The sequence below is a fragment of the Panicum hallii genome, chromosome 3, assembly GCF_002211085.1.
Source record: "Panicum hallii strain FIL2 chromosome 3, PHallii_v3.1, whole genome shotgun sequence".
NCBI lineage: Eukaryota > Viridiplantae > Streptophyta > Magnoliopsida > Poales > Poaceae > Panicum > Panicum hallii.
Genome location: NC_038044.1, coordinates 15,365,120 through 15,387,026, shown reverse-complemented (window position 1 = coordinate 15,387,026; position 21,907 = coordinate 15,365,120). Strand labels below are relative to the sequence as shown.

General features: G+C 51.8%; 2 protein-coding genes across 2 annotated transcripts; one reads left to right on the top strand and one right to left on the bottom strand.

Moving 5' to 3' along the window:
• Positions 1-11,840: 11,840 nt before the first annotated feature.
• LOC112885276 (cation/H(+) antiporter 15-like) lies at positions 11,841-14,645 on the bottom strand. Its single transcript, XM_025950931.1, has 3 exons — positions 14,367-14,645; positions 13,254-14,252; positions 11,841-13,163 (listed from the first exon to the last, which is right to left on the bottom strand). Exons 1-3 carry the CDS (start codon positions 14,643-14,645, stop codon positions 11,841-11,843), a joined length of 2,601 nt encoding a protein of 866 aa, XP_025806716.1.
• A 4,871-nt stretch (positions 14,646-19,516) lies between these two features.
• On the top strand, positions 19,517-21,553 carry LOC112887574 (transmembrane protein 56-B). The gene is made up of 8 exons (XM_025953770.1): positions 19,517-19,812; positions 20,065-20,153; positions 20,257-20,395; positions 20,535-20,609; positions 20,720-20,841; positions 20,949-21,024; positions 21,166-21,225; positions 21,337-21,553. The coding sequence occupies exons 1-8, from the start codon at positions 19,735-19,737 to the stop codon at positions 21,487-21,489; spliced, it is 792 nt and encodes a 263-aa protein (XP_025809555.1). The 5' UTR covers positions 19,517-19,734; the 3' UTR covers positions 21,490-21,553.
• Positions 21,554-21,907: the final 354 nt, after the last annotated feature.

The window sequence follows — 21,907 nt, the reverse complement described above, 5'->3', positions numbered from 1 at the left end:
TGAAGTTTGGACAATGGAGGCACATGTAGGCTCAGGTTAACATGAATCTTGGCTAGTGTGCTCTTGGGGGTCACTAAATGTGGCAATCACTATTTCGCTAAGGTCAATTCACCAAAATGAAGTTGTAATATCCCTGAACGTACTTGGTAGTGAGGTCCAAGGATGGCTCATAAGAGACGCCGTGGTTGTTGGAGGATCTAGAATATTAGCAGCAAAGAATCAAAGATGAGTGCTTAAGGAGGCAGCTAGGTTAGTGTAGTAGTAGAAACAAAATAAAACATTGCTATATATATTACGATTGTAACTACAATAAGCAGCCCACTCATTTTTTTTTTCATGCTTCCCCAGTTCAACTCTTCACCAAGATAAATTGGCTCTTGGGACACCTGCAGCATCACTGGCAAGCAGGAAAAAAAAAGGAAAAAGAACTACCAGTGTCTTAGAAGGGTAGGCTATGAGCTGCCATGTCCTCTCCCTTGCAATTGCAACTCATAGAGTACTTTGCTAAGACCTCGAACTGAAGCTGTTAACTACACCGTGCTCCTTCGATTTTTCTCATGCTCCTCACTGTACATTCCCAGCCACCTCATCTCGGCTCGGTGTCATCTCCGACCTACAACCATATAAAAAACCCCATATTTTTCACACTCGGCGATCGCTATCATCCCGGTCGTGCAATTCGGGTTGGTTAGAACAAAAACATTTCTTTACGCGGTTCAGCCTTGTTCTACCCGGTCAGAATCATTCCTCGAAACCGACAGATCCGACGCGCGGCGCGCGGCGGAGGCTCGGGTGGCCAGGATGAGGCGAGCGCGCGAGGAGGGGGGCGGCGCGGCCGCCCCCGCTCGTCAGCACCCGGCGCGGTCGGCTGGGGATTACAATAAAAACGATTTGTTAGTGGCAGCAAGCCCGCGAGATCTTTATCTCGAGCCATAAGCGAGACCGCCGAGCTTGTTACGGGTTTAAAATTGCTGCTAAGTGATGTGCTTATTAGCTGGTAGCTTAAGATTATTTTACTTGGAAAAAAAATCTAATGGCTGTGAAGTGATCGTCGCTGGAGTTTCAGTAGCCGGCCGGGCTGTGCAGGTTCAGGCGCTGACAGGTGTGTTGATATTTTCTTCTCTCTTGTCGTGTGATGGAAGAGATGAGGTAATGCATGCCTAGGATACTCTGGTAATCATGCCGTTTTTTTATTTTATTTTTGTTTGGAGTTGATTGAAAATTTTCTGCAAATAGAGAAGAAAACGTAGACATAACCCTGTGCAGAGCTGGGAGTCCAGATAATTCCAGGAAACGAGAAACGGAGGTGGCTTGAGGGGATCCGGTCTGGATCAGAAGATTTTCGAATTGAATTTTCCATTAAATACACAGATTCGTAATCACAACTGACCGATGCTTCTGCAAGCAACAAACCAGATCCACAAGTGCGAAAATGTGCCACATCATCACAATGTACTAGCTCTAGCTCTGACTAGTATCCATGCACCAGTCATCCCTCGGATGCATGCCCACACGAAGAAAAATATGAAGTTTTAGTTTTGTCGTCTATGAAGCATGGTTAATTACAAAGCTAATGACGGCGGCGGCGAGGAGCCGATATTTTTTTAGCTGTGGCTACTGGATGATCCCGGCCAGATCACGCTGCGAGCACTGCCACCACCAGAAAGAGCAGGGTACCAGAAGCCAAGCTACGCACACAAGTGACCGCAAAGGACAGCCATCACATTAGTGCAGGCCATGCACTGTATCATCTAATTGCCAGTAAACAAAGCTTGGTGATGTTATCGTGTAGCGAATATCTAATGATTGATGATCTGGTTGATGGCTTGCATAGGGCATTTTTCGGTTGCATCCGACGTAGATCCTTCAGCTGGTAGCTGGTCGTAGCCTAGCTGGTGTACTGCATGTTCTATATATGTACACACACTTCCCCCTTAATTTTCTGAAAGAAAAGCAAATGAGATCCAACTAAGTCCATAGTACTTTTTAAACAAATCTTTATGCATGCTATCAATTTTCTTGCTTTATATCAGTGGTTTCTCTTCAATTATACGAACAGCGATTAAGTGAATCATATGGGCGAAACCTTTAATTTGTTTGCTCTAAAATTATAAATTAAATGTACCGTATCAGATCTTCCTCCTACGAAAAATAAAATTCTCTTTTGTGTAATTAACCTCAAGTATAATATTTAGAGAATCATTTCTGTTCATAGCCAATCATTAGATTTCCTGATCATTGGTCTGGACGCAGAAAAATGAACAGACCTACCTTGCCTGCTAGATGTCAATCAGCTAGGTGTTTTGAAAACAATTCAGTACAACAGATGGAGTTGAGGAACTGGTCAGGAACTCTTAGCTAGTAGGCCACTAGTGTCCTATTTTTCCAATGCGCACAGGAAAACGATGCTCTCAGTCAATAGATCCTGTCGAAATCAGGATTATTAAACTAACAAACTGATGACCATCTTCCACCGCTGTTCTAGTGCGTTCCGTTCTCCTCAGCTGGCCTGGCCTCAAAGTTAGTTGAGATATTTGCCAACTCTAGTCTCTGTTTCCACACTATGTTCATCCCATGAAGACTGTAAGAAGTTGACCCTGCCTTTTGTGTTCTTGGCCCTTTCATGAAGCCATCTAATAATTTGCATGCACTGATGAATTATTTGTGTATGTGTTTTTTTCTTCCAAATGATTTTCACCATCATAATATGTATTGCCTCAGTGGATTGAGATTTCTAATTTTATAGTCTTGAGTCAAATTGAATCAGAAGTCCTTCAGCTAGACCAGTTGCATTGCCTGGATGTCTCAAGTTTTGTATCTGTTGGACCTATAACCTCACAAGAATTTTACCTGAGAACAATATAATTCCTTTGGGTCCTTTTTGCCCATGTCAGTTCTAGATCATAGCTGAAAAGTGCAGCAGAAATCAGAGGGAGCATGATCGATTCAACATTTCCATCAACGTTACCGAAGTACATTTCATCGACGCTCGATCGATCCTGTTCCGTTCTGACGAGCCACGCATCAAGTAGCCCTCACGTCGCGCCATGCTGTTCGCTGTCCCCTCCACGATTCGACTGGGGGGACGCTGCTGCCCACGGGATGGAGGAAACGAAACCGCAAATGATTCTGCCCATTATATTCGTTCGATCCATCTGGCTGCCTGCCACTGTACACCCACAGCCGCATGGCATCAGTGGTAGTAGGAGATGGATGGATGATCGATCGGAAGAGTCCAAGCGGAACTGTTACGCGATTGACATCGGTTGACCGGACCGGGCCTGATTGCAGCTCGGCATGGCGCTGGCAGTAGCAGCAGCAGCAGCAGCATCTGCATGCAGGGGTTGCTGCATGCGCCATCGATCTTCAGGCATGCAGCACAAGGTGCGGAGCACAGTCGCCGAACAAACTGTCAATCAGCCCAGCAGGCCAGCTTCAACTTTCAAGTTTCAACTGCCGGCTTGTAAGCTTTCTGCGCGTCTCGCTCTGCCTTGGAATTTCTCCAGTGTCCCAGACTGTGCAGTTCACTACTTCACTTATTAGCATGCATGACGGCAGCCAGTTATCCTGTTGCGTCGAGGTAGTTGGGTTCAGTTCAGGTATCCGCATCTCTGGCTGCTTTACCTGGTACATCAAAAATGTTTTTTTTTTCAAAGGAACCAAGAAAGTTCGTCATCGAAATGTTATCGGGGTTCACTACTTTTCCTTTTTCTCTGATGTGGCAAACTAGAAAATGCTGCAGGTGTTGAGCAGCTTTCCATCAGGAAGGCTCGGGACAGTACGCTTTCAGATTCACAGTATTTTTGCCGAGATCGCGCTGGCTGAGATCCATTTGCCTTTCTGAATTTTCGGAGTGGGCGCTCCGCTACATGTCACCGGTTTTATAGTTTATCTCGTGCAGATTTACGTAGGATTTTTGATGATGCGAAGGAGAGAGAGGGAAGAGAGAGAAAGAGGTGGTTGCTTCGTGAAACAATCGTTTTATAGGTTAAAATTAAATACTATGAGATCACTTACTCACCATTGTACGAGTTGTTGTTATCATACTACTCGTAATATTCCTTTTTTTCATTCTACAAATTAAAAATATGATATACTATGAGACAACAAAAATAACAAGCTGAGGTTATCTGTTCAGTCATCTCAAAATGACGTATCAATGCATAAGATCGCCTATTAGATAGCTCTAATATAATATGCTTTGCCATAGCAGATAAACAAGTCGCGGAAAGGAAACCGGCCATGTGCGGCTCGTCGATCCTACGCCATTTAAGGGATCGACTAATCAAAAAGATTGTTATCAGAGAGAAACGTTAGGACACAGCACCACCTCCTTGCCCGCCACTGTCCATACCTGTAGACCATCACCTGGGAAAAGATGAGAGCGAGTGGAAGCAGCTCCATCTTTATCTGCTGCTGCTACTGCATGCTCACAGTTTTCTAAGCAGATCACCTGTCCGGATGAGTCACCCCACGCGGCCTACACGGTCCCCGGCTCCTTTCAGTTGCGCGCGGGACCCATGCGAAAGTATAATCCATGGGCATTGCTACTCCAATCCAAACAGATAAGAGTACTGACGAACAGTGGGTAATTCAGTACTGGTCCTACCAGAAAACAATCGATGGCTTGGCCCTGTTCTGAACCTGGAAATGGTGTCCGATCGATCACTCGATCAGTGTCTGTGAAATCCTTCACAACTTTCAGGCAACCACCGTAGTTTTACTAAAAAAAAGAATCCTTCACAACTGTGCTGAAGATCAAAGCATTTCAGCTGGCTCCTGGCCGCCAATAAGAAATGGAGCACTACTGGTAGTTTATTGCCTACTAGAAAACAGAAGAGTGATCTCGGATCAGTGTTCGTGAATGTTCGGGTGACAATGTTCGAGCAGAGATCAAGAAAAGGGGGCAAGAAAATAAAAGCAAAAGGAAAGATACTACTAGTAGGAGCACTATACAGAGCTAAGCAACCGCCTTCATGGGTGTCTGTTTGCCACAATGCCACAACCGAGCTCTTAAAAGAAAAATAGAGCTCTCCCTACACACTACAGGTGAACAGGGTCCACGGGCCCGGCCCTTTTCAACAACCGAGCTGAAGACACGGCGGCATGCCGGCACCGAGAACCCCGACCTTGTCCCCCTCCCGCGGCGTCGGCCACCGTCTCCAGCGCGTCCCCATCCATGGACCACGGCCCGTGAAGCTGCCGGAATTCAACGCACCTACGAACAGCCCATGCACACTGGCTGGCTGGGCGAGTGGGCGTCTGCGCTGCCTCCCCCTGGCGGTCTCCTCCTCTGGCCGGCCTCGCCGGCGTCGAATTGATGACGCAGCCAGCCCGAGCACATGCGTGCATGGAGACGGTAGCGCGTGGCGCCGCCACCCGCTACACGTGTTCGCTCGCGAGCGTATTGGCAGCGTCTCCGTCGAGTCACCCCGGCCGCCGGCACCTGTCCCCGGCTGGCTGCTGCTCCTCTCGCCGGGCTGCTTCGCTCCCCTCCTCATGAAGGCGGCCGTTTGGTTTGGTGAGCTGGCCGGCTCCAACTTCCGAACGACCTCGGCCGGCTCTTGATGAGCAGCAGCAGCCAGCAGCAGTGAACGATGATGACTGAGACTGACCCAAATGGAAGTGATGCGTGGCCCCGAGGGACACCAGGCGCAGCGGCGCGTCACGCTGCAAGGAGACAACGCGCGGGCCGAGGGGCTCCATGCGGTGGAGCAGGCCATGTGGAGGGTTAGGAAAAAAAGAGAGGAAAGGCCAGGTGGTCAGGTACCTTTGCTAAGGGATCTCTCGAGGGTTAGTGATCCAAGAAAGCTTTCTGTGGATTGAAGCCCACGCCGGCCGGCCGGCCGGTCGCCGGATAAGCGGATCAGAAAACGATGGAGCGCGCGCGCGCGAGGTGATCCAAGTTTGGCGTGGTGCCGCGCGGCGCGGTTGCGTCACACACCCCCCCCCCCCCCCCCCCCCCCCCGGCGTCTGCTTGGCGCTCGCGGCGTGTGAATACTGCTCGACCGGCTCATTTTTCCCCTTCTGGAAACTGTGCTGCGTCTTGGGTTACGGCCACGATCTATGTGGTATATATTTTTGGAGGTATCGGTATCATCTGCTTACCATTAGCACTTATTACCACCCGGTTGCTTTCTCCATGTACTATATTACAAAATTTTAATTATTTGTCAATATTTTGATGAACCAATGAGGTTAAATTTAGGTATATATTCTCAAAAGTTGTGTTCAAAAATACTTCTACCAGTGACACGGGTTCTAGAGTACCCTTCCTACGCCGTCGGGTAATTGCGAGGTTTGGAATGCGATAGCCAAGACAGCAGGCTGGAGGTCCTTAAGTCGCAGAGGAGGGCCCTCATCATCCCATGTGGTAGGAATTTATAGTCTGCAGGCCGTGTCACATAGCGCCATGAGGCTTCCCTATCATGTGTTCTATTTGTGGGCATAAAGCGACCACCGCCCGAATCATGCTCGCCTCAGTAGGAGTGATGCTTGTCCCTATAAAGATGTTTGCCTCAGTATTCACCGTAGGCCGTGGCCATGACATAGGACCTAACAATGAGCGTGCACCTTGACTGTGGCGCATGGCTGGGTCACATTAAATGTGACAAATTGAGAGAGCCATTGGACGCACCATCATCACCGGCCCCTATTTCATCGCTACCGATCACTGCAAGACAGGTCACTCCACAGTAGCGTTGTGAAGCGGCATTTGAGGCTAATATCGAGATGGTTGTAGATGGCAATGTGGATGGGGAGGAGCTCAACGCCCTCCCCCCCTCCCGAGGGGGGGGGGGTGCACCAGCCAATTAGAGGTAGGCGTGTGAGTACGTGTGATTGGTGGAGCTAGAACCTAGTCTTAGGGTGTATAAGGTTGTCTCCAATTCCATGCAAGATTGGGACTACATTTTCTTCCATGAGAAAGAAAGACGCAAAAAGAAAGCTCCAAGCTCATTAGGACATAGACCTTACCCTTAAGGGGCTCAAACCTAGCAAGAATCCCTTACACTTAATCTAACTTCGAGAGCGATGTTCACCCATTGAATCTTTATCCGCGAACTCTAAGCCTAGTTACTAGGTCTGTTGACGAGAAATCATCGACAACTTCGTACTAATATGTAATTTTACAATAACTGCTAATCTATTCTAAAATATTATGATAAACCATCATTAGTTTCTAGCGGGACTGCAGATATTTATGAACAAAGTTTCGATGCTTGGAAATAAAGGGAATAATAGAATTTATACTCATTTCTAATAACATAGAAGGAATGAGTGTAAATTCTAATGGAATTGAAGAAATTTTCTCTTCCTTGTCCCTTCTCTATTTCAGCTTGGTGTTGTTTATCTTTTTCGTCATAAGTGGTCCACATTTGCGTTATCCTATCCTCGCACCCTTTCTCTCGTCGCTATGTGCTACTCGACCAATCCGAGGCAGGTGGAGGACGTGTTGGCTGCTGGTTGGCGCAGGAGGATGGGCATCAGTTTGAGTTTCAAAGTTCAAATATGATTTTTCTCTTAAACTGTTAATACATTTCAAATCTATTTAAATCACAGTGTCAGTTAGAATTAACACCACAACATAGATCCGATATGATCACATTCTTATTTATATTCTTGTCAAACTCAATATTTAGAGTGTACAATTTTAACAATTTGTTTATACTAGTTCAACATTTGGTCATTTTTTGGGGTAAAAAGGGGAGAAAAGTTTGCTCAGCTCCGCGCCGCGTTTTTCTGCTGCTTTTGCTACGCCTATACTACTGTGCTTGGGCTCTGGTCCATCCTTACCGCTGCTACTAGTTAGGCCGGTTGCTGATGTACTCGGCCATGCGATTCCGCAGCTTGGCACATCATCGCACAAGGTACATAGAAGCCCCGTCCAACTACTCTACCGGTGGCGCTGTCAGATCCGGGTTCACACTGCGCATATGATCTATATCTTACAGGATAAAGGGTAGGGCATGGTTCACGTCCTACACACCAGCTGTAACTATTTGTAGCGTAGTACTTGGAGACAGTAGAAAACTACCTGAAAAGTACGGACTGCTGGGCTCGCATCTGACTAAGACTTACATATAACCTTATCCCCCCAGACTATATAAGGGTGGGCAGGGACCCACTCTAAACAGTAGATCATCCGATCACCACCTTAGGCAATAGAACCATACAGGACGCAGGGTATTACCCTATCGGTAGTCCAAGCCTGTCTAAACTTTGTGTTCCTTGCACCTTCAAGTTTCTAATCTCGGCGACACGCTACCTACAAATTCACCATCTTGGAGGTATCCCTCGGTGGGCGTGACGGTAAAATACCGAAAGCTGGCGCGCCAGCTAGGGGTGTTCATGGAGCATCCACCGGAGAACTCGATGGCATCTTTCAGCTTCACCAGCACCGTGCTCGATGAGGGCACAACTTTCATCTTCGGCTCCTAGATCTGCGTTGCCAACGACTTGGGTGGCTTCAACATCCACATAGACGATTTCAGAAAGCCGGACGCCTCTACACCAACTCGACGCAACGACCTCCATGAGTTTATCGACAATCTCAACGAGTTGCTGCTCCCCGATCTCGCCGAGGAGATCGAGATGATGTCCGTTTTCTACATGACTTCAACTCCGCTGCACCAGGACTACTCAGATTGGATTCAAACCGATCTGAGGAGGCTACACAGTTTGAGTCCCTCTCCGACTTGGAGGAGGACTTGGATCGTCTTCTCAAGATTCGAGACGAGGGAGTCACCGCCTGTTGGGAGGAGGGGGGGGGGCCGTTTTCGACAACTACTTCGACTCCAATGAAGAGTACTCGTCGACTACTACTGCACCTTCGAGCCAGAGCCGAGGAGGACTCGAGGATGAGGGAGCCACCGCTTGTCGGGAGGCCCCCCTTCTCAACAACCACTCGCAACCTGATGACCACCCCGAATCCTTTTCGGATAGTCACCTGGGTTTGACCATAACATCTACGCTGCAAGACCATTCCGTGTACTGGAAGGGCTCAGAGCCCTCTGAACTACTCGAGTATGACTCCCGCCTTGTGGCTTTCATGCAGGAACTGCCTTTACAAGAGGGCAAACCCCTCTCTCCCATCTCGGAAGGGGGAGAGGGCAGCACAGAGCTACTCAAGTACAGCCATATGGCTGACAACTCACCGGATCATTAAGTCCACATGGCTTCCCTTCGTAATGCAGATGACGATGAGCTAGGTCCCGAGTACGACGCTGAACTACTTGCGGACGTGTCTACCAACGAGCGTACGGTGGACGTCCCCTAGGATGAGAACGAGGACCACTGAAGGATCCAGCTGTTGAAGAATGCCAAGCACGCCCAGCACAGGCAGAATGCGGAAAACCGCGCACGCAACCCAATGCACCAAAGGAACCTTAACAACGCTTTCGCAGCAGCCGTAGATTGGGAGTATCGCACACCGATTGGCGCCATTGCAGAAGCAGCGCTCCGACAGGCGCTCTCATGCGGGAGGAGCCACCAACCCTGTGCTCTTTCTTCCCCACTACGTCCTCTCCTCCATTGTAACCAGTGGCGGATCGGAGGGGGGGGGCTTGAGCCCCCCTACTGGTTGCAACATCCATTGGAACAAGGGGGACCGAGAAGAATAAGAGAGAGAGAGGAGGTGGGTGAAGAGGAAGAAGAAGACTTTAGACCCTATGTGGTTGTATGCTATATTCGTCATTGATTGTAACCCACAACCAGGAGCATGGAGCGTCTCCATGTTGGTGATGCTTAAATATCAAATTCGACCGTCAACCTCTGCATCATTCAGCACTAAATAACCACCAAACCTAGAGGTAGGGATTCAACTCTAACTATTTTCATAAGTTTCAGTGAATCATGATATGCAGGCACCCATGAGCGAACACTAAGAGAAAACGCGCATAGAATGTAGAAGAATGCACAGAAAATCTCATCCTATGTCACACAAGGATAGAAGGGCCTACATGCCAGAGCAAACTGAGTCAAAGACGCGGGAATCACCAAGGATCAACATCAAGGCCCACCTATCAGCAACTCAGAGAAAGGCGGTGCTAGAGAAGCCCCACCTGGGGTCGGCCGCAGCACGCTCAGATTTGGCGGGAAGCCCTCCCGCGCTCTCGCAAGGACGATTGCCAATGTTTCCATACCAAGAGATGGTGGGAACCGACCTATCCAAGCAATATATGGAGGAGGAGGAGGAGAGCCCCTCACAACACACACCACAAGTGAAGAAGAAGAGAGCAGAGGGACGCTATTTTTGTAGTATTAGGATAAGGAGCGTGTGAGGAGAACTGTGGAGAAGAGCCGGATGTATCGGCATCTCTTCTATCTTGTACCTCGACGGATACGATTTATTTGAGTAGGTATCCGAGTTCATCTACGGTGATGAGTTCTCTGGTTAAGTTAAGCTTTCATTGCTAAATGTGGGTTCATTGTCCATTCTTATAGCGGATGCTCTAGTTAAGAACTCCTGATAGAGACGGATGTTCCTGAGCAAAGCTAGAGTAGCAATCGATAGCGTTAACATGGTGTTTAGGCTATAGATTGCCCTTGTTTGCCTTGTTCCCACGGTCCGTGAGGTAGGCGGCAGGTGGGTGCTAGCCCTGTCCATCCTTCATAGTCCTCCACGTCCGGATTCGCGTAAAGCTGTAGGTCGCAGTCGTATGGCAAACCAGGTGTGAAACGGTGCCCAAAGTACGCGCCTAGCAACCAAATTTATCTTCCTAGAAACTCTATCTGTAAGACAGCCACACTACCTAGGCCAATTTATCTCTTGTTCTTCGGGGGTAAACTAGATAGAAAACCGTTACACCTCCGTTCCTTGAGAAATTTACGATACCCTGAATACTCTCCAGGTGAAGTGCTATAGCGGTATATCCATACGCTTGTGGATTTATTCGTGAACGTTAAGAAATACCATCACTCCGCCAAGTTGTTCTCATCCAGCAGCTGCTGCTCATCCTCCTCGAGGCTCGGCCACAGGTCGCCCGCCTCCGCCTCCGCCGGACTCGCGCCACCAGGCCACCTCCTCATGTCGCGTCACAGCCTCCCCTGAAGACGCCATGCAAGGGGTTACCACTGAGGATTTATTCAGATCTAATGAGTTGGGGTTCTGTTCCGGGCCGAGGAGGGGGAGAAAAAGTCCGGATGAATCAATTTCCATAGTTTCCATTCCGAACCAGACCTAAATGAATGCTTGTTCCGGATCAGACCCGTTTTCAAACCGGGCCAGGCCGATCCGGATAGAACTAACTGCATTCCAGGCCGAACCGAACGAGGCCTAACTCAGGAAGCAAACCACCCGTGTGGTCGAGGCTGGCCATGGGATGGCGGCGGCAGATTCAGGTGGCAAGTCAGTTGCGGGTGGCCGGAGGAATTGTGGAAATTCGAATCAGCGGCCACGCTTTTGTTCGTTCAGAACGATGGAGCTCTTGCTTAAAGAACTCGTGCAAGTAATGGATTATGGAAACATTAGCTTAAGTGATTAGCCCCGATCCAACATGAAAACAAACATACACGAAGGGCTGCTAGTGCTAAAAGCCTAAAACTAGCATGGGCATTGTTCCTGACAATTTTGTGAAATTAATCAACGAGCATCAGTTAGGCAAATTGTCACGTAGTCATCTCTCATCCTAGTGGAGGGACAGATGAATCAGAAAAGAGCTACAAATCAGACAGAAGCGATCAGCTAGAATTGTACACATAACAACCATCAATCCCAGTCCCTGGCTATAAACGTGTCGCCAACAAAAAAAGAAAAAGAATAGAAAGCCCCTAGAAACGTTAACCTTCTATCGACGAATCGACCAACCTGCGCGTGCGCGTGCGCGTGCGGCGGCCACAGGTCAGAAGTCCGCGGCGCTGCCTCCCCACCCGCCGCGGCCCGTCACGGCTGTCCGCTGGTTGGCGTTGGTCACGTACTGCCGGACGGGGTCGTCCGTCACGGGCACGGCCGGCCCCACCGCCGGCTGCGGCGTGGTGATCACGTACTGCTGCATCACCAGCACGGACACCATCTTAGAGAACTCGGACGACACCAGCAGGTCGCCGATGGGCCCCAGCTCCGGCGACTCCATCCACTCCGCCAGCGCCGACGTCAGCGCCGACCCTTCCTCGCCCGGGTGCCTGCCGACGATGTACAGCTCGTGCGCGCTGTCCAGGTCCCGGATGGCCGCCAGCGTCTCCTCGCTGTTGGCCACCACCTGCTCCATGTACAGGATGGCGTCGTTCCCGATGTTGCGCGTCCGGAACTCGTTCAGGTACTCCTCGTCCATCTGCCGCTCGCTCTTGGCGGCGTCGGGGACGATGGTGATGGCGCGCGCGTGGACGTTGGACGCGGGCGCCCCGCGGGGCGCCATGTGCTGCGGCGGCGCCAGCGCGGGGGCCTTGTAGTCCGGCGGGATGAACCGCACGATCGTGAGGCACACGCCCGGGTGCTCCACCATCCGCCACGCGTACGCGAGCCCCTCGCGGTCGTCGGGCCCGCCGAAGAAGAGCAGCGCCACGTGGTGCACGCTCGCCATGCGCGCCGCCGCGGCGCTGAGGCCGCGGTCCACCAGGATGCCCACCGAGCACGGCGCCGACGTGAGGATGCTCTCGTTGAAGCCCCGGAGGGAGGCGTTGATGGGCTCCATGCCGCCGTCCACCGTCTGCTGCTTGTGGAACGGGAGCACGATCAGGGACACGTGCTTGTCCTCCGCCAGCACCGACACGTCCTCGTGCATCGTCTGGTACGGCGACACCGCCGTCAGCGCCTGGATGGACACGCCGCCCACGCTCTCCTCGTAGTTCTCGAACGCGTTGAAGATGTGGTCGCTGGACGCCGAGCCGGCGTTGCGGCTCTGGTTGGAGGCCGAGTGGTGGGCGGCGAGCATGTTGGAGGCGCGCCCGGTGAGCTCCACCAGGTGCAGCGCGTAGATGAAGATGGGGGAGCGCTTCGTGGGGTTGGACAGCTCCAGCAGCGAGATGATGGACGGCACGTTGCGGGTGGTGTGCACGCACGCCAGCATGCGCAGCTCCGCGTCGTGCTTGGAGCGCTGCAGGTTGCGCCGCTTGTACCCGACCAGCCGCCGCGCCGGCCGGTACACCGTCGTCACCACCGGCGTCACCAGCGCCGTCATCGCCACCGACACCAGCACCATCACCGCGAACGACTCATCGTCCAGCACCTGGTTTGCATTGGTCAATTTGTTGGTTCAACCAGAGGCCCTTCTTCCGATCATGCAGTGACAGTTCATAAACAGTTGCTGGTTACTGACCTCCTTGTCCCTTCCGATGTTAAGCACGATCATCTCGACGAGCCCCCTGGTGTTCATGAGGAAGCCGAGGGCGACGCCGTCGCGGAATGTCATGGTGTAGGAGATAGCGATGAGGATGGTGCCCATGATCTTGGCGAAGCTGGCCATGGTGAACACGAGCACGAGGAGGCCCACGGTGACGGGGTCGCGCACCCGGGTGACGTTGGTGCGGAGGCCACTGATGGCGAAGAAGAGCGGGAGCAGCAGCCCCGTGACGAAGTCCTCGAGCTTCTCGATGAGCACGACGCCGAGCTGGCCGCTGGGTATGACCAGCCCGTAGACGAAGGCGCCGAACACGGAGTGGATGCCGATGGCGTCGGTGCAGACGCCGGCGATCATGACGCCGGTGAGTATAAGCGTGACGTGCACGTCGCTGATGGTCTCGCCCTCGGGGACGCGGCGCACGATCCACCACATGAGCGGGCGCACGGCGTAGAAGCAGACGAGCACGAAGACCACCCCGGCGAGGAGCACCCACAGGGAGGAGAAGGCGGAGCTGTTCACCTCGGAGATGGCGATGGCGAGCGCGAGCAGGATCCAGGCGCACATGTCGTTGACGATGGCGGCGGACATGGCGATGCGGCCGAGGTCCGAGTTGAGCAGCTTGATCTCGGCGAGGATGCGCGCCAGCACCGGGAACGCCGTCACGGAGAGCGCGACGCCGAGGAAGAGCAGGAAGGAGGCCTGGTGCACGTTCTTGGACACCTGGTGCCGGAAGATGAAGGACGTGGCCGTGCCGATGCAGAACGGCAGCGCCATCCCCGCCACGGCGATGATGAGCGCCTTCGTCCCCGACCGCTTGATGACGTTGACGTCCATCTCGAGGCCGACGAGGAAGAGGAAGTAGAGGAGGCCGAGGTGCGCCACCGTCTCCAGCGTCAGCAGGCTCCGCAACGGGAACACCGTGGTCGCCCAGACCTCCACCTGCCCCATCACCGACGGCCCGAGGATCACGCCGGCCTGCGCACACGTCACATCAACAATGCAGCAGGCGTATCCCGGCCAGTGTCAGTGATGTCTCCCGGCGCCCGGCATGCCAGCAACCAAAAACCTAATCGGCTCAGGCTTACGCACGAGGATCTCAGCGATGACACGGGGCTGGCGGATGGGCTTGAGGAGGAGCACGAGGATGCGGGTGGTGGCGACGATGATGGCCGTCTGGAGGATGAAGAGCGGGAGCGAGAACTCGAGCGGGTTGACCCCCTGCCAGATGCCGTAGGCCGTGACCATCATCGGCGAGTAGCACACCACCGAGGCGGCGCTGGAGATGTTGCCGCGCGGCGTCACCTGCGCCGTGGCGTTCCTCGGCGGCAGCATGCCGGCCGCCCCCGCCGTTGGCAGCCCCGTGGCCATCCCGGCGCATGGGCGAGCGTGACCCCTCGAGCGTCGTGGCGAGCTGCGGGCGCCCTAGGAGTGTGGGAGAGGAGAAAGGTTCGGGAGGGAGAGCATGCAGTGAGCAGAAATGGCCCGGGGCGTGGAAACGGTCAGACCCGGGCGCCAACACGCGTGGCAGTGGCTCTCGACTGCTAAATTTTGGCCGGTTCTCCGGGGACTTTGCGCTGCCCGTTGCCTAATTTTGACCTGTCAGTGCCCGTGCAGGAAGCTTACAGACACCAGCGGAAGGCAAGTCCGAACTGAAAAATATCAAATCACTTCTATAAGTAGATTCTGTGTTCTTAAACAAAACTTTGGGTCAGTCCATTAAGTACCTGAGCATTTTAAGTTCACCGTACGCTTAAATTTCTGACTTTGATCTAGCTGGTCCAGTGTGTTCATCTTCTCCGTCTTCCCCTCAGCTAAGTTGCCACTCGGAGCACCTCGCACGCACGAGCGACGCTAGCATTTCCAATCTTTCACCTTCAACCTCGTTTATCTCATTTTTTTTTAACTGAGACGCATAACAAGTAGGTTCATGGTAGCAATTCCCAACTTATAAATTCGTTTTAACAAAATTTTGAAACTGAAATCAAACAATAAACTAATAGAGTACATGCTCCCGAACATGTTCGGGAGTTATTCCCCGTCACTGCCCGCTCGCCGTCTCGGCTCCGGCGGCAAGCTGCTGCTGCTTGATGCGCAAGCTCGCCCGTGCGCCTCGTTGCCGACGTCCATGGATAACACATTAATCATCCTCTCATGGAATGTGCGCGGTCTCAATAATCGTGCGCGCCGCGACACCGTTCGTACTCCAGTAGATGAGCTACCAGCCCACATGGCCAACCTCTCCTTGCAAGAATGGTGGCGTCTCCTGGTCACAGCTGGTCGGGCGGCAAGAAAAAAGGGTTCGATAGACTGTTCGCACTAGTTACCTGGGAAATTTGGAAAGAGCGTAATGCACCTATCTTTCGACGGGTCTCAACTCAAGCAAGCCAGGTCGTTGCTCTAATCAAACAGCAGGGCGAACTTTGGATTGACGCCGGAGCAAAGAAGCTTGGTTGCTTATTAGTAAGCGAGTAATCCGCTATGTCGGGCCATTGACCAACGTCTTTCTCGGTTGTTCTTCTTGTGTGTAATCTTGCATTTGGTGCATACCGAGGCGCACTTGCGCGTTGTGTGAAACTTCTTCTATCCTGTGACCTGGGGCGCCGTGCTGCGCGCCTGCGGAAACGGCGACGGCGGCGGGCAACCAGGCGGTGGCGGCCGCAGCGCGAGGTTAGGGTGGAAGATGTCTTTCGCCTCCGGTGGCCGCCGCCGTGGGGGCTTGCCTCAGATTGCCGCTCTCCCATCTAGGATCCGTTGGGCGCTCTATGGGTATGCTGGTGGAGCTGCTAGGGGTCACCGTGCATTGCTGCTTTAATGCGCAAGTTCTCGGGCGAAAGTCTAGATTGGTTCTCAACTACCGGTGATGACGGTGTTATGGGCATGTTTCCTTCTTGAAGGCGTTACCATGAGGAGCTCAACCTATAGGGACAGATCCTACATCGTGTTGCTCTCCTCTTGAGGTGTCGTATGGGAGTCCTTGATGGCAACACCTTGGTTAGCTTGGAGCAATGGAGGTGCCTAATCTGTTTGCGTAGTAGAACAGATCGACTCAGTGCAGTTTCTAAATCACAAGGTGATCGGACAGCACATGACCGTCGACGATTCTTACATCAAAAGTTTCTAAGAAGAGAGTTGATGTGAGAATTTTTATTAATGCATAAGACCAAAGCAAGATTAAAGGAAGGACGTAGAAGAAGTTTGAAGCTTAGTCTTTTATGCTTTTTTTCTTAATTCTTTCTTTTTTTTGTTTGTTGTGTTCCTCGGTTGGAGGTTTGAAGTTTAAGTACTTATGGTTCTGTGGCCAGATTGTTTCTTCGTGGTTGTAGATATTTACGAATGTTTAAGACCGGATTTTTTTCTTAATTAAGAAAAATCTTAATCAAAAGATACACATGTCTTGCGTATTCGATAAAAAAATCGAGTACATGCCGCAGGCTACTCAATCACGAGACGCGGATAACACGAAGACGAACACCGGAAACCAATGACGACAAACTTGGAGACCAAACGCTGTGTTCTCGTCGCCGCGGCACCACCCGGCCGCCACGCCGCCGCCGGTGGCACTGCGGCAGCACGACTCCTGATGAATCAACGGAGACGCATGACAAGAACAACACGAACGTTGACCACGACGCCATCTCGATCCCCACCAGTCTACCGCCCCTTCTCTGCGTTTATTAGATACTCCCGGCAGCGCTCCCACGCGTGCTGGTTGGCCACGGCGTGCGCGCGAGCCGCCGCCTCGACCACCAGTCTGCTCAGCGAACCCCGCAGCGGGAGCTCGGGACGTGTGCCCGCGCCGGCGACGCAGCCAACTCGATGGTTACTCCGCCTGAACGGACTGCGGGCGAAGCCGCCGCCACTGCCCGAACCGCCATCTGCTCTCACCACCGGCATTGAGAGATTCAGGTCCTTGGTGTCCAGGCCGAGACCAGAGGCGCCGTCGGCTCTGCCGTGCTCACCGGCCTGGGACGGCAGCGCGAGGCGGTGCAGGGCCACCGTGGCCACGTTCATGGGCTGCCGTGCCAGGGCGTCGCGGAATGCCCTGCGGGTCAAGAAGCCGTCCTGCCTGTGAACAAAGAACATTAGACGATGAGCAGGCTCCTTGGTCCGTGCGACGCCGCAGCCGTACGTACCTGTGCTCGCGCGCCGCGCCGCAGACCTTGGCGTGCGCCTCCCAGTCGTGGTAGTAGGATGATAACTACGTAGCTGCGACAAGATAAACGATGCAGTAAACACTTAAATAAGATCAAGATAAGAAATCATCGGTTAATAAGGACTAAATTGATGCTTACAATAAAAGAATCAATCTTCTACAAGCAGCTAAGCAACAGATTTCAAAGATATAAATTGATAGATCTAAACAAGATCAAGATAACTGTGATTCTATAAGATCAAGTAAGAGGTTGAACGATACAGCCTTACAAGACTTATAAGTCTGGTAGGCAATCCGAAAGAGAGGAATCCAAGAGATCGAAACCATGCAGCCTTGAACAGCACCACTGTAGCCAGTACAATTGCCAGGGCTGGTTGAACTGACGACTTACCCCTTCGCTGGAGAACAAAGCGATGCGGCCCCATGTCTCGTGCCAAGTTCCGCCGGTGATGAAAATCTCGGAAAAGAGGGTGGCGATGTGCCGAAAATTGTATTGTATTGATCGAGAGATATTTGATACAGTAGTAAACAAAATTAGCCTAACAAGAAATATCTAAACAAAAGGAAATATTAAGATACATGGACTCTAATTTTTCATCGTAGAGTCCTTGCTAATAAAACTTTCTTGACCGATCATGTTCTTCCTTGATACTAAATCGTCGGCTTCCTTCCATATTTTATCCGTTGGCTATAAAATTATCAAATTTTGATGCAAACAACGTACATGCATGATCAAATGCAGAAAAAAAATCCAATCTGCGTGGCCCAGCAACTTCCATCTGGAGCAAGATCAAGCGAACCAAGCTAGAGCAAAGCATCGCTCTGACCATGAGCGCATTGCTGTTCCTGGGTACGGAGCCTTCATGCTCTTCATCCTGCTGCCTTGTGCTTTTGTTAGATCTAGCAATGCTCTTCTTCCTCAGATCTAGGCTGGAGGAAGATGATTTTCTTAGGCGAAGATGAGTGGGGAGGATATAATTAATAGATAGCCAAAAGGTCGCCAGATGAGACGGATGAAGTTGTCCTCTGCCGTGCGGCGGCGCAGGCAGAGATGGAGGCGCGGAGTCCGCGTAGCCTCGAGCGAAAACTCGAAGACGATGACGAATTGGATCCCTCCCTAATAACGTTAGGTTTGAAGCGGTATCGGTTTTGTGAAGGCTGGTATCTGTTAACGATAGGGCTCGTTACGAGAGGACTAAAACAAACCACGATAACGTAATCTTTTAACGCTGAGTAATCAAATCACGTTACATTTCGGTGAACCAACCACAACCTATAGTGTCGCGGACGCGTCCAGAACGCCACACCGGGCTAGTTTTGTCTACATGCACTAGCCCGATCTAAGAGCAGTGAGGGGAAAAAAATGTTGAAATACTAACTCAAATGTTGACACAGAGGGGCTCCTCTTCTTGGCTGGACTGGTGAGCAGGTTAGGAGCGTAGGACTGTATGAGGTCATTACATTAAGCAGCCGGATTAGCGCTTGCGCACCCAAGACCGTGGGTGGGGGACCGCCATTGTCTACGTACGTACGATGCACGGTAGGCGCCGGTGAACTAGTTGCGCTGTGGCGTGCTCGTCGGTCTCCGCCTCCCGTGGACACGGGACTCGTTTCACAGCTCGGAGCCGGCCGGGCCGGGCCGCACCACCTTTTCTGACACTGACGGGCGACGGGCCGACTGACTTGACTCCGCAGCGTACTGCGCTACTCCGTGCTAATTCCGTTACGGGGGAGAAAAAATCGTGCGCGGCGGGTCAAATCGGGCTCCAGTGAGTTTCAAAAAAAAAATCGGGTTCCAGTGCATCGCATTACTTCCTTCTTGTGGTTAACGAAAAGCGGAGACCTTTTTTGTTCCACCGGTCCAGTCCCGTCCCGTGTGTCGCGACTCGCCCCGGAAGAAGAAAAAAGAAAAGAAAAAGAAAAAGAAAAGAAGAGGCGTTGTTGCACTCGGACCCGATCCACAGACGTGGTGGTGGAGTCGTCTTCGGGCCGCGCGGCCGGCGCCCGTTACATAAGACCGCCGCCGCACCCGGGCGGGACGCGAAGCAAATAAACTCGCTCCCAGCACCGTCACGAGCCGGGGCGCCTCGATCGACTGCCAACCCCGCTGGATCGTCGCCTTTCACAAGAGAAACCAGGCTGGTTTCTCGGCGGTCGGCTGGTTCCGCGACCCGGCCGGTAGAGCCGCCGCCGTCTTCTTCTCCGACAGATCGCACCCGCCGAGCTCTGCGTGCGTGCGTGCCTCGCTTGCTTGCTCGTGTGAGAGACCGATCGAATAGCGAGCGAGCGAGCGAAGGAGGCATCATGGACGTGGGTTTCGGGCCCGACGAGCGGATCCTGTGGCCGGCCTCGGTCCTGGCCGGCGTCGCCATGTGCGGAGCCGTAAGTCATCTCTCCATCATCCCCTCCTGTATCTGCTCGTATTTTCAATGTTAGACCACTGACCGTCAAAAAGAAATTTTTCGCAAGCGTGCAGCGCTTCGCTCGATGACAGCTTTAAGATTTTTCCGTTCCTGGAAAGCGAAATATTTTCCCGATTTTGCTTCAACTCACTTCTTTTTCTACACTAAGCACTAGTAGGCTGTTCTATATTTTGCAAAAGAAAAAATAACTGTTGCTGCTGTATTCTACCAGGTATACGACTTGACTCGCCGAGTTAGCTCTCGGTGCTTCAAGGGCTACGACGGGCTAAACGAGATGCACAAAGTCGAGTGGAACAATAGGTCAGAAGAGATTCTTAGAGCCGCCGCTACCTTTCACCTAATTCTTCATACTCCTTTGCATGCTAAATTGCTAACTGTGCATGCATCTCTCGCCGCATTCCAGGGGATTCTCTACGTTCCACGCACTGGCTGCGGCGGCGGTCTCCTTCTACCTGCTGGTCATGTCTGGCCTCATCAGCGAGGACGCTCATCGTGCCATCGTGATAGACAGGAGGTCATGGCTATCCGATGCTATGTTTGGGGTAAGTTCGCGCCTGAATGGCGCACCGCGCACAACAGATACATGCTCCGAGATGTCCCAAACTGGTTCATGAGAAATGTGCGCTCGATGATGTTAAATCCACTGTGTTTTGACTTGTGTTTTTTTTCTTCATTCCGTAGGTTTCTCTTGGCTACTTCTTGACAGACTTGGCGATGATCCTCTGGTACTTCCCTCGCCTAGGAGGAAAGGAATACGTAAGCAAGTTTATATCACCGTATAGAGTCACTAAAGTCATGTATTTTTTTCTGATTTTTTTACTCTTCCTTTCCTGCTATGAATTCGTTCTGGTGGCACAATTCTTCAGCTCCTGCACCATGGGCTCTCCATGTACGCGATCTCTCTCGCCCTGCTGAGCGGCAAGGGACACGTCTATATCCTCATGGTCCTCTTCACTGAAGCGACGACTCCCTTTGTAAACCTTAGATGGTAACCTTCAGTTCCAGACAGTGTTAGTTGATCTCTAGGTACAAATGCATTCTTCAGGCATCATGGTTTACCAATTCGATCCGAACTGTGCCTTGCTTTTCCTGCAGGTATCTGGATCGTGCTGGCCGGAAGGATTCTAAGCTCTACCTGTACAATGGACTGGCTCTGTTTGTCGGATGGCTGGTACGGCCTGTTAGCCTCTTTCACTTCTGAACTTCCCCTCTCTCCTTTTTTTTTTTTGGCAAAGCTTCTCTGTGTAAAGCAGCAGGGATTCATGCCCGTTCATCTGTGTGATTGCTCCTCCTCCGATGTCTGATGTTGCAGGTTGCTCGGATCATACTGTTCGTCTACTTCTTCACCCACATGTACCTTCACTTCGATCAGGTAAGTGACCACCCCTCCAACAAGTCATCAACCTAAGCACATGTTCTTCTTCAGCCTTATGAAAAAGGAAACGAGTCGACGTTGTGGTGGTGTTTTGTTTGTGCCCCCCAGGTGAGGTCGGTGTTCCCGCTGGGGTTCTACAGCATCCTGACGGTGCCGCCGGTGCTCTCGCTGATGAACCTCCTCTGGTTCTGCAAGATCTGCAAGGGGATGGTGAAAACGCTGTGCAAAGCGAAGCAGAGTGCGAGTGTGAAAACGGATTAGGCTGTACCAACGGATCGAGGCAGGTTGCTGAGAATATTTACAGCGCTAGATTGCGTTCATTCTTCTCTCTTTTTTTGGTTTCCTGGCTCCTTCCCGTCAGGAGCATGCGGTTACTTTCTGAAATTTTAGAAATGATCAGTGCAAGGGAGACTGCTCAGTCAGCCTGGGATATATACTAGGCTGGAGTTTTTTTAAAAAAAGGTTAAAAAATTAAATTTGGAAAAGGAGTACCGTTTTGAAAACTTTCGAAAATGGGTGCCTCCCGCCGATCAACGGGCGGGAGGCGTGGGGCCGGTGACCTCTTGCCCATCCAACGGGCGGGAGGTCCGAAATTTTTTCCCAGGCCCCTCTCGAGGGCCTCTTCACGAATAAGAAAAGTTTCTTATTCGCGAAGAGGTCCCTAGGCATCCCGCCCGCC

What these genes read in the sequence shown, in the direction of transcription:
- LOC112887574 (XM_025953770.1), top strand. Translation starts at nt 19,735, where the DNA reads ATGGACGTGGGTTTCGGGCCCGACGAGCGGATCCTGTGGCCGGCCTCG. An exon ending in TATCCGATGCTATGTTTGGG is followed by an intron (nt 20,396 to 20,534) that starts GTAAGTTCGCGC and finishes TTCATTCCGTAG; the next exon opens with GTTTCTCTTGGCTACTTCTT. An exon ending in GCCTAGGAGGAAAGGAATAC is followed by an intron (nt 20,610 to 20,719) that starts GTAAGCAAGTTT and finishes ACAATTCTTCAG; the next exon opens with CTCCTGCACCATGGGCTCTC.
- LOC112885276 (XM_025950931.1), bottom strand. Translation starts at nt 14,645, where the DNA reads ATGGCCACGGGGCTGCCAACGGCGGGGGCGGCCGGCATGCTGCCGCCG. An exon ending in GTGTCATCGCTGAGATCCTC is followed by an intron (nt 14,253 to 14,366) that starts GTGCGTAAGCCT and finishes ACGTGTGCGCAG; the next exon opens with GCCGGCGTGATCCTCGGGCC. An exon ending in ACATCGGAAGGGACAAGGAG is followed by an intron (nt 13,164 to 13,253) that starts GTCAGTAACCAG and finishes AATGCAAACCAG; the next exon opens with GTGCTGGACGATGAGTCGTT.